At 44.0% G+C, this 17670-nt stretch overlaps 1 protein-coding gene across 4 annotated transcripts; it reads left to right on the forward strand.

Annotated features, from left to right (window-relative positions):
• Nucleotides 1-3859: 3859 nt before the first annotated feature.
• NAT14 (N-acetyltransferase 14 (putative)) lies at nucleotides 3860-10250 on the forward strand. Of its 4 annotated transcripts, none has more exons than XM_061588086.1 (3): nucleotides 3860-4166; nucleotides 4972-5293; nucleotides 6268-10250. In XM_061588086.1, the coding sequence occupies exons 2-3, from the start codon at nucleotides 5213-5215 to the stop codon at nucleotides 6808-6810; spliced, it is 624 nt and encodes a 207-aa protein (XP_061444070.1). In that variant the 5' UTR covers nucleotides 3860-4166; nucleotides 4972-5212; the 3' UTR covers nucleotides 6811-10250. The 4 variants fall into 4 exon arrangements, with proteins under 4 accessions (XP_061444070.1, XP_061444071.1, XP_061444072.1 ...); XM_061588087.1 differs by having other exon boundaries at nucleotides 5141-5293; XM_061588088.1 differs by lacking the exon at nucleotides 3860-4166 and adding an exon at nucleotides 4219-4528.
• The last annotated feature ends 7420 nt before the right edge of the window (nucleotides 10251-17670 follow it).

A 17670-nucleotide genomic window follows, 5' to 3' on the forward strand; every position in this document is an offset into this window, starting at 1 on the left:
GCACATTGTAACCGTACGCTCTAATAACCTATATGTACAAGTACAAATCTACATCTTGATGAACTACTGATAGGAATTTCTAACATGAAACAAAAACTGGCCAGTGGAGCTGCACAAAAACATCGTCTAGGCAACCAATTGATAATTGTATTTTCCAAGTGAGGGACACAGAGGTTGAAACAAATGTGGCAGAGAATAGTTTGCAATTGCAATTTTATGTGGAATTATAAAACTTTTGGTAGTCAGAAACGTGATCTACAAATCAGCCAGAGAACTACAAGTATCATTATCTATCTTGTGCCTGCAGAAGACAACACAGGAGGAGCCTATCTGTTAGAAAGAGATGGGGGAGGGAAGGAGAGAAGTGAATAAAGACTCACTGGCTACTTTTTCTCATAAGGCATTAAGAGAGCTATTCAAATTTCAAGACTACCACATTCTCACACAGTGGCTTTGAAAGTTCCATCTCAGGAAACGCTTTCCACATCTACTATAGAATGGTACATTCCAGAGGATAGGAACATAGAAACCTGCTTGTACTGAGTCAGACCATTGGTCCAGCTAGCTCAGGATTGTTTAGACTGACTGGCAGCAGCTCTCCAGAGTCTCAGGAAAGATCCACTCTCAACCCTACCTGGAGATGCCAGGGATTGAGCCTGTGACCTTCTGCATGCAAAGCAGATGCTCTACCACTGAACTATGGTCCTTTCCCAGGACACGCTCTAGGATGCCTACTCGATATCGGGTGATCAAGGCATATTAAGCTTCATTACATCTGCATGAACTGAGTGAGAGCACATGCCCAAATAGGGTTGTCACTTTTATTTTTATTTCTGGCCTTGTGTTGCCTGCAGGGCTGTGGAGTCGGTACACCAGACCTTCGACTCTGACTCTTATTTTTCTACTGTCCGACTCCTACTCCAACTCCTTCATAAATGGCAAATGTATATTAACTAGTAATAACAAATTTACTGTAGTAAATTGGTAGCACAAGGCATTTCATCACCACCACGTGAATCCAGAGCTTGGGAAAGTTACTTTTATGAACTACAACTCCCACGAGCACAATCCCTGGGGCTGATGGGAGTTGTAGTTTAAAAAAGTAACTTTCCCAAGCTCTGGATTCACGTGGTGGTGATGAAATGCCTTGTGCGACCATTTTACTACAGTAAATTTGTTATTACTAGTTAATATACATTTGCCATTTATGAAGGAGTCAGAAACGGAGTTGGTACATTTCTACCTTCTCCGACTCCACCCAAAATTGCTCCTGACTCCATGACTGCGACTCCACAGCCCTGGTTGCCTGACATATATGTAGCATTGGGACCAGCTTTTCCTAGCACGGAGATAAGTTACAGGAAAGATCTATCTGTTTAACTTGTAGGTGCTGGGGCGCTGCTAAAGGCATAGTAACAGGCTGTGGAAAAAGTTGCAAGCCAACAATTATTTATTATTTGATGATATCCCATCCTTCCTCCCAGCAGGAGCCCAGGGTGGCATCCAAAACTGTCATGTGGCTGCATATCTGACAGTAGCAGACCAGCTGTCTTTCAAGTGACTTGGCCTAATATTATTGATTCTTTCGGGGGGGGGGGGAGATGAGTCCTGCTAAGTTTTCAGGAAACACATCTGAAAACCTTTCCTCCAAGTGATTGGGAATGATTGTATACATTGCATTAAAATAGTTACATTGAAATTTGTGGCAGAGGAAGGGGGTAGCCCCTGCTCCTTTCTAGCTTAGGTCCATCTACCAAAACCAACTCCAACAAACCTGACTTGCACTTCCAAAACATGCTTAAGTCTCCCGGACTAGAGAGGTCCATAACTACATGGCAGTCATCAACAACAGTTCTCCATATGTTGATATAGATGCCTTGTGGGCCCAAACCATTTTGAAATATACCTTGTTTGTTAACTGAAGCCTCACATAGTTCTCCAGGCAAGACCCTCTAAATATAGTCAGGAACAAGACACATAAAGGACATAAAAGCGATACCACATGTAGTTATGCCTCTTCACAGTACATGGCACATTTTCAGTCACGTGCAGTTTAATAAATAAAAAAGTTTCAAGGGTTCAAGACAGCGTGGATGTCACACACTTTGTCCTGTCTGTTAATGTTATATGTGTAAGAGCTAGCTGTAGTTGCTAAGTAACACTGCACATATTCAGAGAAACTCGTGTCTTTATTATGACCTCAAATATTCCAGGGCGGAATCCAAGCATTGGAAAATTGGGGGAGTCTGTCTTGGCTTTCCTTGGCTCAAATCAAGTCCTTTAATTTACATTCTTTCCAAAGTGAGGAAAAGAGCTCTGTAATCCAGGCTTCGTAATCACTTTTGTTCTTGATTATTCCCTTTCTCAGCACTAGAAGTAGGAACTAAGACTCTGGTTACCACCCCTTAACACCCTGCAAGCTGACAAAGCATTTCCAGTACCAGACTCCAAAAGCTAAACAAGCAAAACTTGGTCAGGCCATTTTTCGGGTTGGTTAGCAATCTTCCCTCTTCATATGTTACTCTCTGTATAAATATGAGGCACTGGCTTTTAGTCTTTGACTATTGGCCATACTGCTTGCGGCTAGTGGGAGTTGGGGTCCAAAACATCTAGGGGGCCACAGGTTGTTTACCCCTGCTCTAGTTCAACAGAGAAAATGGGAAAGGCACCGTTACAGAAACAAAAAAAGGAACCTGAAGAACTAACTCTCCTAGGGTCACTAGTAACTGTCAAGGTCACCATGAGACAAGAAAGCTCCTTCCACAAAAGATTTGTGTGTATATGTGTGTGCGAATCATGCTCTTAAATACTGCATGGGATAGAGGGGGCAGGAAGAAATGCCTCACAGATTTATACGTGGTGTAGTAAGACATCATTGTAGTGCTGCCTTAGTTCCATCTCATATTTTTTGGCATTTCAATTACCAGACAATTATTTATCATGCCAATGTAAACCACTGATGACTGTCTTTATACCTGTTTTAGTACCTAGTTCTAGGCAGGCAACAGTGCATTCTGATGAAATTAACATAGCCACCTTGGGGTGATGTTACAGTTTTCAAAAAGTAACATGCATATTGTACAGATGGTTTTACTGGGCCAACGCCAATGTTATCATTTTTAAATACCAGTTTTGAAACCACTTGGAACTGTTATGCTGTTTCAGACCAATATCTCTTTCCTTTTTGCCGCTGGCCAGCAGCCACCTGGATGAAAAAATGAAGCTCAGGCACAATAGAATGGCCACAAATCAAATTGGTGAGCCTTTTAATGTTTATTAACAAAAAAGAGAAGAAAAGGCCTACAATGACGCATCTTATTTTAGAAATCAGTTGCTTAATATTTACATTTATGGCCCCATCCGAAGGGCTTCAAGAAAGTAACATGCTAAACGTGTAAAACATTTAATTGCACAGAATGAAATTTCAATACAATAAAATCCCATCTTTGTGTTATCTTAATAAGTTCTCCAAACTCAATCCAAATAAATAGTTCATGCAATACTTCAAAAAGAAGCTAAAACAAAACTCTTAGGAGTTATTTATTATTAAAATATTTATAAGCCTCATTTTAGAGTCAACAAAATTGATAGAATAATTAGCAGCAGTTGCATTATGGGCAGAAGCTCTGTTTGTAACAGCTGCATAGGAGACACCAACAGAATAAGCTTTCCCCAGATTCATCTCTATTTCTTGGTGTAGCTTTACCCGCTGAATTCCTGCCTGTCAGACTCATGCAGTACAAGATCCATACCATAAAAAAAGGAAAGTCAGGCCTTTCCCTAAACAATACAAAAGGGATGGTGACCGCCTACTCTCCGTGTTGCCCTTTCTCTTCCATAAAAAGGCAAAGCCTGGGAAGAAAATGGCTTTGGGATGCTATGCGACTATATGGCAGGCTTCTCGAAGCCCTAAAGACCTCGTTTCTCCCCCCTAGCAACTGTTGCTAAGGGCTGCGTAGGGAAAGAAGGGGACTGAAGAGATAAGAAACGGCGCATGCGCATATGGAGTGAGGCACTGGAGGTAGAAAGGTTTGAACCGCGGGCCTTGGGGCGAAGCTTTTGTTCTCCCTCCTAAAAAAAGAAGGCGGGGGGAGAGATGTAGGAGGTAGTGGGAAATCCCATGCTCCTTTATGCAGGGGTAAAGACAGCTACATTGCACAGGCTGGGTGAGTCCATTATGTGTGTAGCGGTGTTTGTGAGAGACTCCGTACGAAATTGGGCGTTTCTATTTTTGTGGAGGGGTGTGGCTGCAAGGGCTATTATTTTGCCGGGTCAGTTCATTACGGACTGAAGTTTACTGCAGATCTGTCTTTTCTCTTGGAGGGGAAGGGGCGGGCCGGAAAAACGCAGGCGTTACATTATTTTGCCTGTACAGTACAGTATGTGGTTTAAATTAACGGTGATGGTCTTCCAGCGGAAGATCTATTTTGGCTACTTGCTCAGCTGCATATGGAATAGGGGGTGGGGAATTTAATTGGGAATTGACAGCTGCGGGTAAAATAGCAACCCCTTACTTAAAAGTGTGCATGTAAGTATTATACAATAAAAGGATCACATGGCATGCTCTTTGGCTTACTTCTTTTCAAAACGACCCCATGAGGCATATGGTCCCTATTTAACAGCTGGGAACTAAAACCAAAGACTGCCCAAGGCTATTCAATGAATCTAGCTGAGCAAGAATATACCTTCCAACTCTACTGGTTGAATAGTTTACATTATAGTATATAGTAGTTGTCCCGGTTGACTTTTTGAGTTGCCAGCTTCTTTTCTTATCAGGGTTGCTGTGCATTTAAATGAAAAACTCAGAAATTTGGCACTTGAACAGCATGAAAATGCAGGAGGGCAGTTATGAGTTTTTGCAAATGTAAAGGAGCTAAACCAAAACAAAATAGTTTTCAACCCTTGCTGCTGTTGTACCACTAGTTGTTGCTTCTATGTTTATGTTAGCTTGGTTCCCCCCTCCTCTTTTAGGAAGGAATGTGAAAAGGATTCTTTCTCCCTCCAACCTCCCTTGGGGTTTCTGTGCTGCTTCAACAAAAAAATTGCCCCATTTGTGCAAGAGTCTCCCCAGCCAGGGTGGCAGGTTGAGCTCTGATGGATGGCACATGCTAGTTGGAGACTCTTTCTTTGTCCCTCCCAGCCTCTCATCAAGGACAAATCAGACAGCATCTGAGCTTTCCCTTTTTGAAGGTGCCATTTACTGGCTGCCAACATGCCTACCTTGGAGCCTGAACAACTGACCATCAGAGAAATGAGAGAAGATGAGACATCAATTGTCTTGGAGCTTCTGAAGGTAAGATGGGCTTCTGGAAGAGGAGGAAGGGAGCCTGTTACTACTGATCATGCTGGCTGGGGCTGATGGGAGTTGTAGTCACAATATCTGAAGGACGCCACACCTCCCTCTTTAGAGCAGTTGCATATTGTAGGAGAACTTTGTGTGTTCTAGAAAACTGCCCCAGTTTGTGCAGGGTAACTAGAAAACCCAACCAGTGTCCCACATGAACTAAGAGGGATGTGTTTTACAGTGTATGGGCTGGGTTCTTTGAAAGAATCTTTGAAAGCCTCTGCTCTGGAATTATCTGTTCAGCATACAACTTTATTTCATGTAACTGCTCCTCTCCTGGAATAAGCACCTTCCTACCCCCATCTGAATTATATGGGTTGAATTGTGAGTATAAACCCTAGAGGAAAAAGAAGACTGAGGAGATAATGTTTGCAACATTACAAAAAAAATATTAATGTGACCTTAGCAAGAAGAGGAGGAGCAACTGATCACCTTTTTATCAAGGGTTGAACAATAAGCAATTATGTTATCTATCCCAAAGTAGAGTTTGGTTAATCATTGGGAAGAAAACCTCATAAGTGAGAGTGTAGTTCATCCCACTGGAACCATCTGTCAACTTTTACTTTTACGGAGGCTGTCTGTTTCCAGCTGAGGATAACTATTTAGTCAAAACTTTGCCAGGCAATTAGGATTTGCATTATAGAGAAGTTGAGGCAGAACGACTTTCCCTATTTATGTGACAGTCCTGCTGTCCAAACGATGCCTTTCAGTTGGTGCTGTCTGTGTCTTTAGCCTTTTCTAAGCTCCATCTATATTGTTACAAAGGCTGTAGAATTTCCTTCCTTGAAGGTTTTTAGGTAAAGTGAGGGATATGTTAAGAGATGCAGCCTGTCCTGTTTCAGGGTGGGGTGCAATTGTTCACTGTGTCCCTCCTAGCTCTACGATTCTTACTTTGTACTGCCTTTCTTTTTCTTCCCCACCAGGATGGATTCAAGGATACAGAGAACCGCCTGATACTGTTTGTGTTGACACGGCCACTGGCCTTGCTGTTGATGGCGGTGGTGAGCAGCGGCCTGCGCTTCTTCCTGAACTCTTTTGTCGTGGCACTTGTGCTGCCAGTGCTGTTTACCGTAGTGGCTCTGAAGCTTCTGCTTTGGCGCTCGCCGGACCTGAAGCATCTGCATGCTTATTACAGTGCAGGCCAGCGCGGACTGTGGGTAGCTGTGTATGATGAGGATGATGTGTGCGGCTGTGTGGCTCTGGAGCCCTGTGGTGGGGAACCACGCACTGCCGAGCTCAAACGCCTGGCTGTCAACCGTTGGTACCGGCACTCTGGCGTGGGTCGCTCTCTGATCAGCTTCCTGGAGACTCAGGCGCGCGCACAGGGCTTCAAATTCTTAGTGGCCCAGGTCTCTGTAGTCACTAAGGCAGCTATTGGGCTTTTTGAGAGCACCGGCTACAGCATAAGTGGTGGCCGTCAATGGCTGGGCTACACCATTCAGCAACAGTTTAGCAAGGAGCTTTAGCAAGTGTCCCTGCTAGTTAGCAACCAGACAGCACATAGCCTTGAGTAATTTTGCCCCTGGATACAGAAAAAGCACAGAGCGCCAGAAACAGGCTGTCAGCTCTAGGCCCCCAAACACAGCAGTCCCTCTCCTCAAGGTGGCTTTCTCTGCCTGGGAAATGAAGAATCTGTAACCATGAATGCAAAGCTAATCAGGGTAAAGGATTGTCTGTTAAGAGTCTCCTTCGGGGTCTGGCATGTCAGTCAGACTCCATGTAATTTGGGGATTTCACTCAAAGCCATCCCAGATTTTCCATCCATAGTTTGAGGAACGGAAACAACCAATAGTTGTTCCCCTTCTCCTGCTTCAGGTCAGACAATATACCAAGCATCCAAATCTTATGCCAGGGTAACTTCAGATTCTGTGACCTGCATAAATTATGTAAATTGAGCATAGTTGGAATTTTAAAAATTTATTTATACAATGTGCATGGCATTTTACAGATGATAGGTCTCTGCCCCAAGGAGCTTATTTATTTATGTATTTATTTCAATCCTGCTGTATAGCCCTGTCCCATCTGAATGTATTTTCAAAGATAAACATGCATCTGGAACTCCATGGGGAGGAATGCTGATGGGGGATGGAATTTTAGCAGAAAAGTGGCAGATGGGGAAAGAGTTAAGAATATGTACAGATGCATGCATGCAACTTTTCTGCTTGCTCCAAATCCCCCCTTCCAGCTGTTTTCCCTTAGAAAAAGAGTAGGTAGGGGTTTGTTACACTCATTTAATGTAGTTGGGGATCAGCTTGTTCTTTGTTGGATCTGTATAGCTATTGAACTAGGTAGATTCAGAGGATGAACTATTTAGGGCTTTGTAGGTTGAAGCGATCCTGTCAGCTATGTCATTGAACACACACATGCACAATTCTTCTTGTGATGGTAGGATTTGGGCTGTGAAGAGAGGTTTCTGGATCCATGTTCCTCCAGATGACCAAGCAATTGAAAAATTGCAATGGGGGTGGGTGGGGTGGGAATCACATTTTCAGATCCCAGCTTCCATCTTCAGTCAAGCTGAGCTTGTGTGGTGTCCCCCCCCCCCGACAACACAACAGACTGGAAATGGTGTATGGCAAAGCAAGTTAGGGAAATGTATGTTCTGTATGGAGATGGATGCGTCTAGCAAAATGCCCATGAATATGAGTGGGAGAGAGTGACTGACATTATATTGGAAGGACTCAAGGGTGTAGTTCATAACATACAAACACGCATTGCAGCCCTTGGAGTCTCTATCAGTGGGGCTGGGTTATTTGCTGGCAGTGATAGAGGACATATTTTTGCCTTTGTTTCATGGGCCCTCAATAGCAGCCATTTACTTTTCCCACAGGGGCAAATATTGGAAAAGGAAGGGAGAGCAATGGCTCATTGCTTTTTAAGAGAAGATGAGGATTCTAGCTGGAAATGACTTTCCTTGGAATAGGTGGGCCATTAAATGAGAAACAAGCTAAAAAAAGAAGTGTCTCTTCCCCCCCCCCAGATGTCTAGGGGAAAGGGCTTTTTCCAAACGGGATAAAAAGTGAGGAAGGGGCTTGAAGGTTGGGGGTGATAAAAAAATGTCTGCAAAGAGTAGATATTTGTACTTGGCACGTATTTGTGTATTAAACATGCACAGGAGTGGATTCCAAAGGTGTACATGCTTTAAACCTTGGGTTGATGTTCCATTTAAGAAGTGAGTGATGGGTGGTGGTGGGAGGGAAGGAGCCTAAATAGGGATGGCAATTTGGAGAGGGTTTCAAGGCACTAGAAAGTACTGACTTTTTGTATGTATATATAAATAAATACTTAGGTGGTTTTAATTGAATAGTTTTTAATGACTTAGAGTTTAATTTTACTTCGTAAGAGGTGTCCACATGGATTGCAAATTGGGGTAGAAATTAAGTAAATACATTTTTAAAAAGCTGAATCTGAATGGCGTGGAAATTAGCCTTTATTTATTTATTTATATTTATTTATTTATTAAATTTATATACCGCCCCATAGCCAAAGCTCTTTGGCTTTCTCCTGCTCATCTGTGATGCAAGCTGAAGTTCTGGAAGAGTCAAAGGCAGTCTCACATAGGACACATTACAGTAGTGTAGCCTTGTAGGCTTTTGAAAAAGGTGCTGGGTGTGACGTTCCTGTATGTCTCTGGGATTCCATCTCCTGATTTCCTGTGCTTAGATCTCCCTGGGAAGTCTGCCTTAGCCTGGGTCACATATGACCTCTGAACCCCAAGCTTTCACCCCATTACCTTTCTCCCCAAAAGGCGACCACTGGTGTAGACTGTCAGTACAATTGGCATTATTATTACTATTATTATTATTATTAAAAATACAAGCAGAATTTTTAAAACAAAGATGATGTTGTTGTTTCTACTATCCTACCCCTCTAACTACAATAAACCCTTCTTCAACACTTCAGCCCCTCCACCAAGATGTTCACTTCACAATCCCTGATATCTCCTCCAAGTCAATTACCTGTCTCCTCTAACTGTCAAAACCAACTGCTTTTTGAAACCCACTTGGAACTCTCATTCACACACATCCTCCCACCTGTCAGCCTTAGATCCTCCACACCTCCTAGCATTCTATTAACCCTTCCTTAGCAGAATAACATTTTATAACAAGTCTTATTTTGTTATACTGGGCCTCAAGTTTATCTGGAAGGAATGCTCTTCGACCTGGATGCTCTCCTACTAATTCCAAACTGTAGGACTTGATGGTAAATACAGCTGTAAAATACAGATTAGTGCACAGTTGCTAGGATCTTTTGTTAGGGTAACTGTGTGTAGATAGGCTGCATTTACAGCAATTAAGTCCTGGTCCATGGGACCTACTTTCTAAAAGATCAGCCCTCGGCCCTAGAACATGTGAAGTAATCAGTTAATGCTTTTGAGAAGTAATCAGTTAATGCTTTTGAATAGTGTTGTCCTTCTCTGCACTACTCAGCATTAATAGTCTATCAGCTGTGCACTTATTTGCATTTTACTGCTCACTGTGATGTTCCTATATTAATGTATATATGGTAAGTGTTGGTTGTTTAGAAGATACATGGTAAGTGGAGTGAAAGAGGAGGGGGGGTGAATGGGCAGTAGAATGCGAGATGATTGGCTGAGTGTTTAAAATGGCTGAATGTATAAAGGGAGGAGTGAGAGTGGAATCTGGGGGGAGAAGAGAACTGAGTGGGTTGCTTGGTGGGGTTTAGAGAGTTGTTTACCAGGAGGGAGGTGGAGTTCGGATTAGTATTGAGTAAAACCATATGCTTATGTGCCTTAAGAAGAAATCTTGTTAATCTTGTTAGCTTTGTTATCTGTAATAAATACTTAATTTGGTTTACCAAAGGCCTGATTCTTGGCTGGGGTTTCACAGACCAGAAGTGAGGGTAAGGTAATGACCAAGGCTGAAGGGGAACTGTAACAAATGGTGGCAGCGGTGAAGAGAATAACAATACCAGTATTCAGAGTCTCTGGGAATACTAGTATTGGGACGTTACTGGTGGTTGCCTAGCAGGGGGATCTGTTGAGATCTGTGCTAGAGCGGGGAGAGAAACCATAAGAGAGAGCGGTCTGGACTGGTGGAGTCCCTGGTGGTGCCTAGTGACAGGCAGTAACCACGAGCAGGTAGGAACCTGACAGGGAGAGCCAGGGAAGGATGCCTCACAGGTGGTGGCAGTAGCGGTGGGATACGAACAACAGAGAATCCAGATACGAACACAGGAGAATACGTCACAGGTGTTGGCTGTAGCAGTGAGATACGAATACTAGACAATCCCTAATAGTTGTGTGGCAAACAGAAATAACAAAACAAGATTACTTGTGAGAGTGACTGGCAAAGAGTGTGTGGCAAAGAGTGAGTGAACTCAAACACCATGGCTGAATACATAAAAATGAAAAGAGAGGAGCTGGTGGAGAAGTGCATAACATTCAATTTACCTCACGAGGGTAAAGGGGTAGATGAATTGAGGGTAGCACTTATAGGATTTGCTACTGCCCAGCAAAAACAACCGGTCAGGGAAGAGACCCCAGAAGGATATTTAAGCAATCCCGCTTATATAGAGTACTTGAGAGAGAAGTTGAAGATGGAAACTGAGAGATTGAGGATGGAAGGTGCAGAGAAGGAAAAACAGAGAGTTGGAAGCTGAGAGATTGAGGATGGAGGCTGAGGAAAAAGACAAGCAGAGGGAGTTGGAAACTGAGAGATTAAGGATGGAAACTGAGAGAATGAGAGTGGATGCGGAGATACAAGGGGAAAGATTAAAATTGGAAAGAGAGAAGTTTCATTCTGATGAAACAAGGAAGGACAGAGATGGAGCAAAAATAAAAATTACTCCAAAGGACTTTGCTGTCTATGAGCCTGGTCAAGATCCTCAAATTTACCTCAGCACCTTTGGAAAAAGCAGCTCAGTTGTGGGGGCTACCTGAAGATAAATACATGCAGTATTTATCAAACCTGATTAAAGGGGAATTGGCTGAGGTATACCAATATTTCCCCTCAGACAGGCCCGTCACCTATGCTGAATTCAAAGAAGCAGTGTTTAAAAGATTCAGACTGGGGCCAGATTATTTTAGAAAGCTTTTCAGAAACTGCCAGATACAGACAGGGAGGTCTTTCGTGGAGCTGGGGGCAAAACTGATGGACATATTTGGGAAATGGCTGACAAGTGCAAAAGCTCAGTCTGTGGAGGAGGTGAAAAACCTCATGATATTGGATCAATTATAAGATCAGTTACCACCAGAAATAAGGCTCCTGGTCAAAGACCGTTCCCCTACATCGGTGCAGGAGGCCGCAGAGATGGCGGATCACTTCGCCTCCAACAGAACTGGCTGGGTGGGGAAAACATCAAGAGATTTTAAACCCAGACCATATAACGCTGGCAGAAGGGATGTGGTACCACAGAGAGTGAGTCCTCCATTAAAATCTGAAGGGCACAGGACACCCCAGAGTGGATCTGTGTACCCTAAAAGTGAGGAGAAATTATGCTACAAATGTGGTAGACCGGGGCACCTACGTTTTCAATGTGAGGTTGCCAACCCCATTAGTAATCCTGCTCAGACAAGGGCAGTGAAAACAGAGCCCAAGGCTTTAGAAACAGCGAAAAAGGTTCAGTTCTGCCAGATAAACTGGACAGAAGTAACAGACCTTGATTCAAGTCTGAGAGAGGAAGTGAGTGTACAAGGGGCAAATTATTGGGCATTGCTTGATACTGGTGCGGCTCAGACATTACTGAGGCCAGATTTAATAAAATCTGAGGTAATATTACCTCAGGAAACTGTGACTATCCAAGGAGTGAGGGGTCAACCAGAAAGTTTGCCTGTGGCCCTCGTGGATATGACTTGGAGAGGCCGAGAGGGCCGATATAAAGTAGGCATTAATGCCCAGCAACAAGAACCAGTAATACTGGGAAGGGATGTAATGGGCGCCCAAGGAAAGATCTATGTAGTGACCAGACAGCAACTTGGCAGAGAAAAAGAAGCCATATTAAGGGGGGCTGAAACAAACAGGGTGGAATCTGTTAACCAGCCTCAGGTCACCATAGCCACCACTAGCAGGTCTGCTGAAGGAGACAAACTGTATCAAGTGGTCTCTGATAATGATGAGGCAGTTCAATTCAGGGAAGAGCTGCAAAAAGATATAAGTTTGAAGCAGATAAAGGAACAAGCTCTGACCCAACAGATTCCTTTCACTGACAAACTGAGGAATCAAGTTGTGTGTGAGAATGGGATTTTATATAGGCTGTGGATGCCTGCTGAGAGAAAGGATGAATATGAACCAGTGAAGCAATTAATAGTACCTAGCAAATACAGAACCAGATTGCTAGAGGTAGCCCACGATGTCCCATGTGCAGGACATCTGGGAATAAAAAAGACCAAGAGGAGATTGGCTGCACACTATTATTGGCCAAACATCTCCAAAGATGTAAAACAACATTGTCTATCTTGTGGAATATGCCAAAAGGTGGGGAAAAGTGGAGTAAAGACTAAGGCACACTTAAAGCCCCTTCCTATAATTGGACAACCCTTTTATAGAGTGGGAATAGATTTGGTGGGCCCTTTTTCCAAACCCACAAGGCATGGCAAGAAATATCTATTGGTGGTGGTGGATTTTGCCACCAGGTACCCAGACGCAGAAGCACTAAGATCCGTGGAAGCCCCTGTAGTGGCAGAGGCTTTATTAAAGATCTTTATGAGGCTGGGTTTCCCTCATGAAGTGCTGACGGATCAAGGCAGTGTATTCATGGGAGAAGTGATGCAATGTATGTGGAAATGTTGTGGTCTAAAACATCTAAAGACCACTACTTACCATCCCACCACTAATGGGTTAACAGAGAGATTCAATGGCGTTTTGAAGGGCATGATCAGAAGCTATGTTCAAGATCACCCACAAGACTGGGATGAACGTTTGGGATGCTTCTTATTTGCATACAGAGAAGTCCCTCAGGAGTCAACAGGCTTCTCACCCTTTGAACTCATGTTCACTAGAAAAGTGAGGGGACCTTTGGAACTATTAAAAAATTCATGGGAAGGAACCCTGGGAGAGTACAAAACATCTGTAGTAGATTTTGTATTGGAATTCTGCAATAAATTAACATCAATGATGGAGGTGGTGGAAAAGAATTTGAGTCAAGCACAGGAGAAGCAACGTTACTGGTATGACAGAACAGCCAGGGAACGTGTGTATGATGTGGGAGATATGGTTATGGCGTTCATACCCAGGAAACATGACAAATTACAGGCTAACTGGGAAGGACCATATACCATCAGAGAAAGGCTTGACACAGTGACGTATGTAATTACCACAGACCAATTAAACAAAAGCAAAGTGGTTCATGTAAATATGTTGAAGCCTTACCATACCAGGGATGCACAGGTGTTGCAAGTTACCTTATTCCCTGAGGGAAGTGGGCCTGAACTTCCAGATTTGGTACAGGAAAGTAAAGACAAAGGAGGGGTAGATCAAGTGGAATGGTCAGAGGAGGTGAAGGAAGAAGTAAAAGAGGAGATTCTGAGAGTTTTGAAAACCTATAGGAATCTCTTTAGCAACAAACCTGGCCGAACCAGTATAGTTATACATTCCATTGATACTGGAGATCATGCCCCAATCAGATCTGTTCCGTACCGTGTGAATGGGAAAGTTTTGAATGAGATCAAAAAGGAGGTGGAAGATATGTTGGAATTAGGAGTGATCAGGGAATCCATCAGTCCCTGGGCCTCAAGTATTGTCCTGGTTCCGAAAAAAGATGGAACGACAAGGTTTTGCATTGATTTTCGGCTAATCAATAAAATTACTGTCCCAGATGCGTATCCTATGCCTAGGGTAGACGCAATGTTAGAGTTATTGGGGGCAGCAACCATTATCTCTACACTAGATCTCTGTAAAGGATTTTGGCAAATGGAACTAGACGAGCAATCCAGAGCCAAAACTGCCTTCAGTACACCAGATGGGTTATATGAGTTTGTGACCTTACCCATGGGACTAAGGAACTCACCAAGTTAATTTCAGAGGCTAATCAATACTGTGTTGCGAGGCATGTCAGATTTTGCAGTGGCCTATATCGATGACGTGGCCATTTTTAGCAAGTCGGTGCCTGAGCATGTCCAACACCTGACAACAGTATTGGAGGCCTTCAGAAAAGCGGGCCTCACAATAAAAGCTAAGAAATGCCAGTTTGGACTAAAGGAAGTAATCTATTTAGGACATAAGGTGGGGAGTGGGAAAATCACCCCCTTATGGAGCAAGGTGGAGGCAATACAAGCGTGGCCGATCCCCTTAACCAAAAAACAAGTAAGGGCATTTCTGGGTGTGGCTGGATTTTATAGGAAGTTTGTGAGAAATTTTGGGGAAATAGCAACCCCCTTGTATGAATTAACAAAGAAGAAGTGTTCTGAGCGTGTGGTATGGACGGATGAATGTCAGAAGGCTTTTGATCTACTGAAGCAAGCCTTGTGCCAAGGACCCATATTAATAGCACCAGACTATGAGAAACCATTCATCGTGGCTACAGATGCGTCGGACCTGGCGCTGGGAGTCGTCTTGCTACAGGAGAGAGAAGGCACCAGACATCCAGTGGCGTACCTGAGTCGCAAGCTGACGCCGAGGGAGAAAAACTATTTGTCGGTCCAGAAGGAGTGCCTAGCGGTCGTGTGGGGACTGAACAAGTTGCGCCCATACGTGTGGGGACGAAGATTCACAGTGACTACGGATCATCGGGCCTTGTTATGGTTGCAGACTATAAAAAACCATAACACTATGCTGCAGAGGTGGTCCTGGGCCCTACAGGACTATCAAGTGGACTTCCAGTTCATAAAAGGCAAGGACAATGTACTGGCCGATGGACTTTCCAGGCAAGTGGCTGGGACTGCAGTGACGTGACCAGACAGAGGAACAAAGAAAGACATTTTCCCCATAGAGACTTTTATTTGTTAACACGACGTATAAATCCTGGAACAGGAATAATACTCTGCTGTTGTTTAAGGGGGGGGAAATGTGATGTTCCTATATTAATGTATATATGGTAAGTGTTGGTTGTTTAGAAGATACATGGTAAGTGGAGTGAAAGAGGGGGAGTGAATGGGCAGTAGAATGCGAGATGATTGGCTGAGTGTTTAAAATGGCTGAATGTATAAAGGGAGGAGTGAGAGTGGAATCGGGGGGGGGGGAGAAGAGAACTGAGTGGGTTGCTTGGTGGGGTTTAGAGAGTTGTTTACCAGGAGGGAGGTGGAGTTCGGATTAGTATTGAGTAAAACCATATGCTTATGTGCCTTAAGAAGAAATCTTGTTAATCTTGTTAGCTTTGTTATCTGTAATAAATACTTAATTTGGTTTACCAAAGGCCTGATCCTTGGCTGGGGTTTCACAGACCAGAAGGGAGAGTAAGGTAATGACCAAGGCTGAAGGGGAACTGTAACAAATGGCGGCAGCGGTGAAGAGAATAACAATACCAGTATTCAGAGTCTCTGGGAATACTAGTATTGGGACGTTACTGGTGGTTGCCTAGCAGGGGGATCTGTTGAGATCTGTGCTAGAGCAGGGAGAGAAACCATAAGAGAGAGCGGTCCGGACTGGTGGAGTCCCTGGTGGTGCCTAGTGACAGGCAGTAACCACGAGCAGGTAGGAACCTGACAGGGAGAGCCAGGGAAGGACGCCTCACACTCACCACTTCAGCCACCCCTTCCCAAAGCAGCCTGCCAGTGCTCTAAACAAGTCTGGAATATTTAGCTGTAGCTATGGTAACCGGTTATCTTGCAAGAAATCATGGAATTGGCCCAGGAACAAAAACTCATGTTTTACAGGAGTTTGGGCAAAATGGTGTATCCCATAAACTAGGAATAGCCAGCATTGGAGTCCAGGCTGGCTTCATGTTTTGAGTGGTGCCCTCATTGTGCTTTTACTCAAATGCCACCTGGGTTTTTCTTTTCTGTGTTTTCTTACTATGAGAAGACCAGCTGCTTCTCTGTTCCCAGGCGGGGATGGACGGTGTGACTCATATTTCCTGTGACATGCTTTCCCTGTGGATAGTTTTGGCTCCTGCTTCACTATTGCTGCTGTGCTACCAGCAAGCATCTGTGTACACTTCATCCCTATGTGGGCGTGAAGATACAGAAACTCAAGACATCATGAAGCACAGGTTCTTCCACAGATCTGTGGACCTTAAGCAGGGACCACAGGACCCTGTTAGGATTGTTCCCATACTCCCTCGTTTGTATCCTACCCTTCTTCCAAGGAGTTTGGGCAACTTACATGGTGTCTCCCCATTTTATCCTATGTTAAATGAAGATGTCAACAATTGTTATCTTGGTGGGTAGCACTAAGATTCCATTTTACAGATGGCAAACTGAGGCAGGTGTACTTGCCCAAGTAATAGTTGTGAAGTGGGAACAAGGGCAGAAGCTCTGCAAAGTTATATCCCAACACCTTTTTCTTTGAAAAATTGGCCAATTTGTTTGAAAAAAAGCAATGGAGGGGAAGGTATGTTTAATCCTTTCCCACAGCTCTGTTTTCCCAATGAAAATTGTGGGCAGCCCCAGCTGCTCTCTTCCCCATGGGGAGGGAAAGTGGATCTGGAAAAGTGCTCAAATGGAAGCTCCCGCACTGGGGGAAAAAATGACCGTGGCACTCAGTGGGAAGCAATGGTTGGATTTAATGCACATATGGGCAAAAAGAGCTGTGGAACAATGAGGCAATTTACAAAGGAAGAATAAAGGGGGGGGAAGGAAACCAGGTGATGTAGGAGAGAAGGTTTTGAGTCACGAAATATATGAGGCAATGAGAAAGAGGTAGAGATCGCACATGGGGAACGTTACAACCTTTTCTCTGGCACTGATTCAGCAGGTGCATGGCAGAACATCAGTGGAAATTTGGATAGAGGCCCCATGGAAAAACGTTCCCTTGGTCGGATGCAGTTAAAGGTGCAGGGAAGGTGCCTGCTCTTCCACGAATGGTGAGGAAGGGTGAAAAGCAACGAATGTAGAAAGATGAGACAGAGGACTAAAGGAAGTGTGTGAGAGAGGGGAGGTGATGAGGAGTGGCCCTGGAAAAAATCTTCATTTGATTTTGTCTATCTCTGCACACGAGTGGCCTGGCAGCTGTATCTTACAGAAGATCATTTTTAAAACTGCACGCACAATTATTTCATGGAACAAATGAAGGCCTTTAAGTCTGAGAGAGGTGGCAATCCAGTATGCACCTCCTATACCTCCCCCCCACAGCTTCAGAAGTGTGGTTCCTTTCAAAATCTTCACACAAATGTGGCTGTCCCAGGCTGGGCCTGATGGGAACTCCTCCTATCAACCTCCCCTAGTCTGGCTCTCTGAGCCACTCTTTGCTTTCTATGCTGCAGATTGGACA

This window comes from Rhineura floridana, chromosome 11 (genome assembly GCF_030035675.1).
Source record: "Rhineura floridana isolate rRhiFlo1 chromosome 11, rRhiFlo1.hap2, whole genome shotgun sequence".
NCBI lineage: Eukaryota > Metazoa > Chordata > Lepidosauria > Squamata > Rhineuridae > Rhineura > Rhineura floridana.

Excerpts from the sequence above, each read along its gene's own strand:
- NAT14 (XM_061588086.1), top strand. The coding sequence starts at position 5,213 with ATGCCTACCTTGGAGCCTGAACAACTGACCATCAGAGAAATGAGAGAA. Across the intron at positions 5,294-6,267 it reads TTGTCTTGGAGCTTCTGAAG|GATGGATTCAAGGATACAGA; the intron begins GTAAGATGGGCT and ends CTTCCCCACCAG.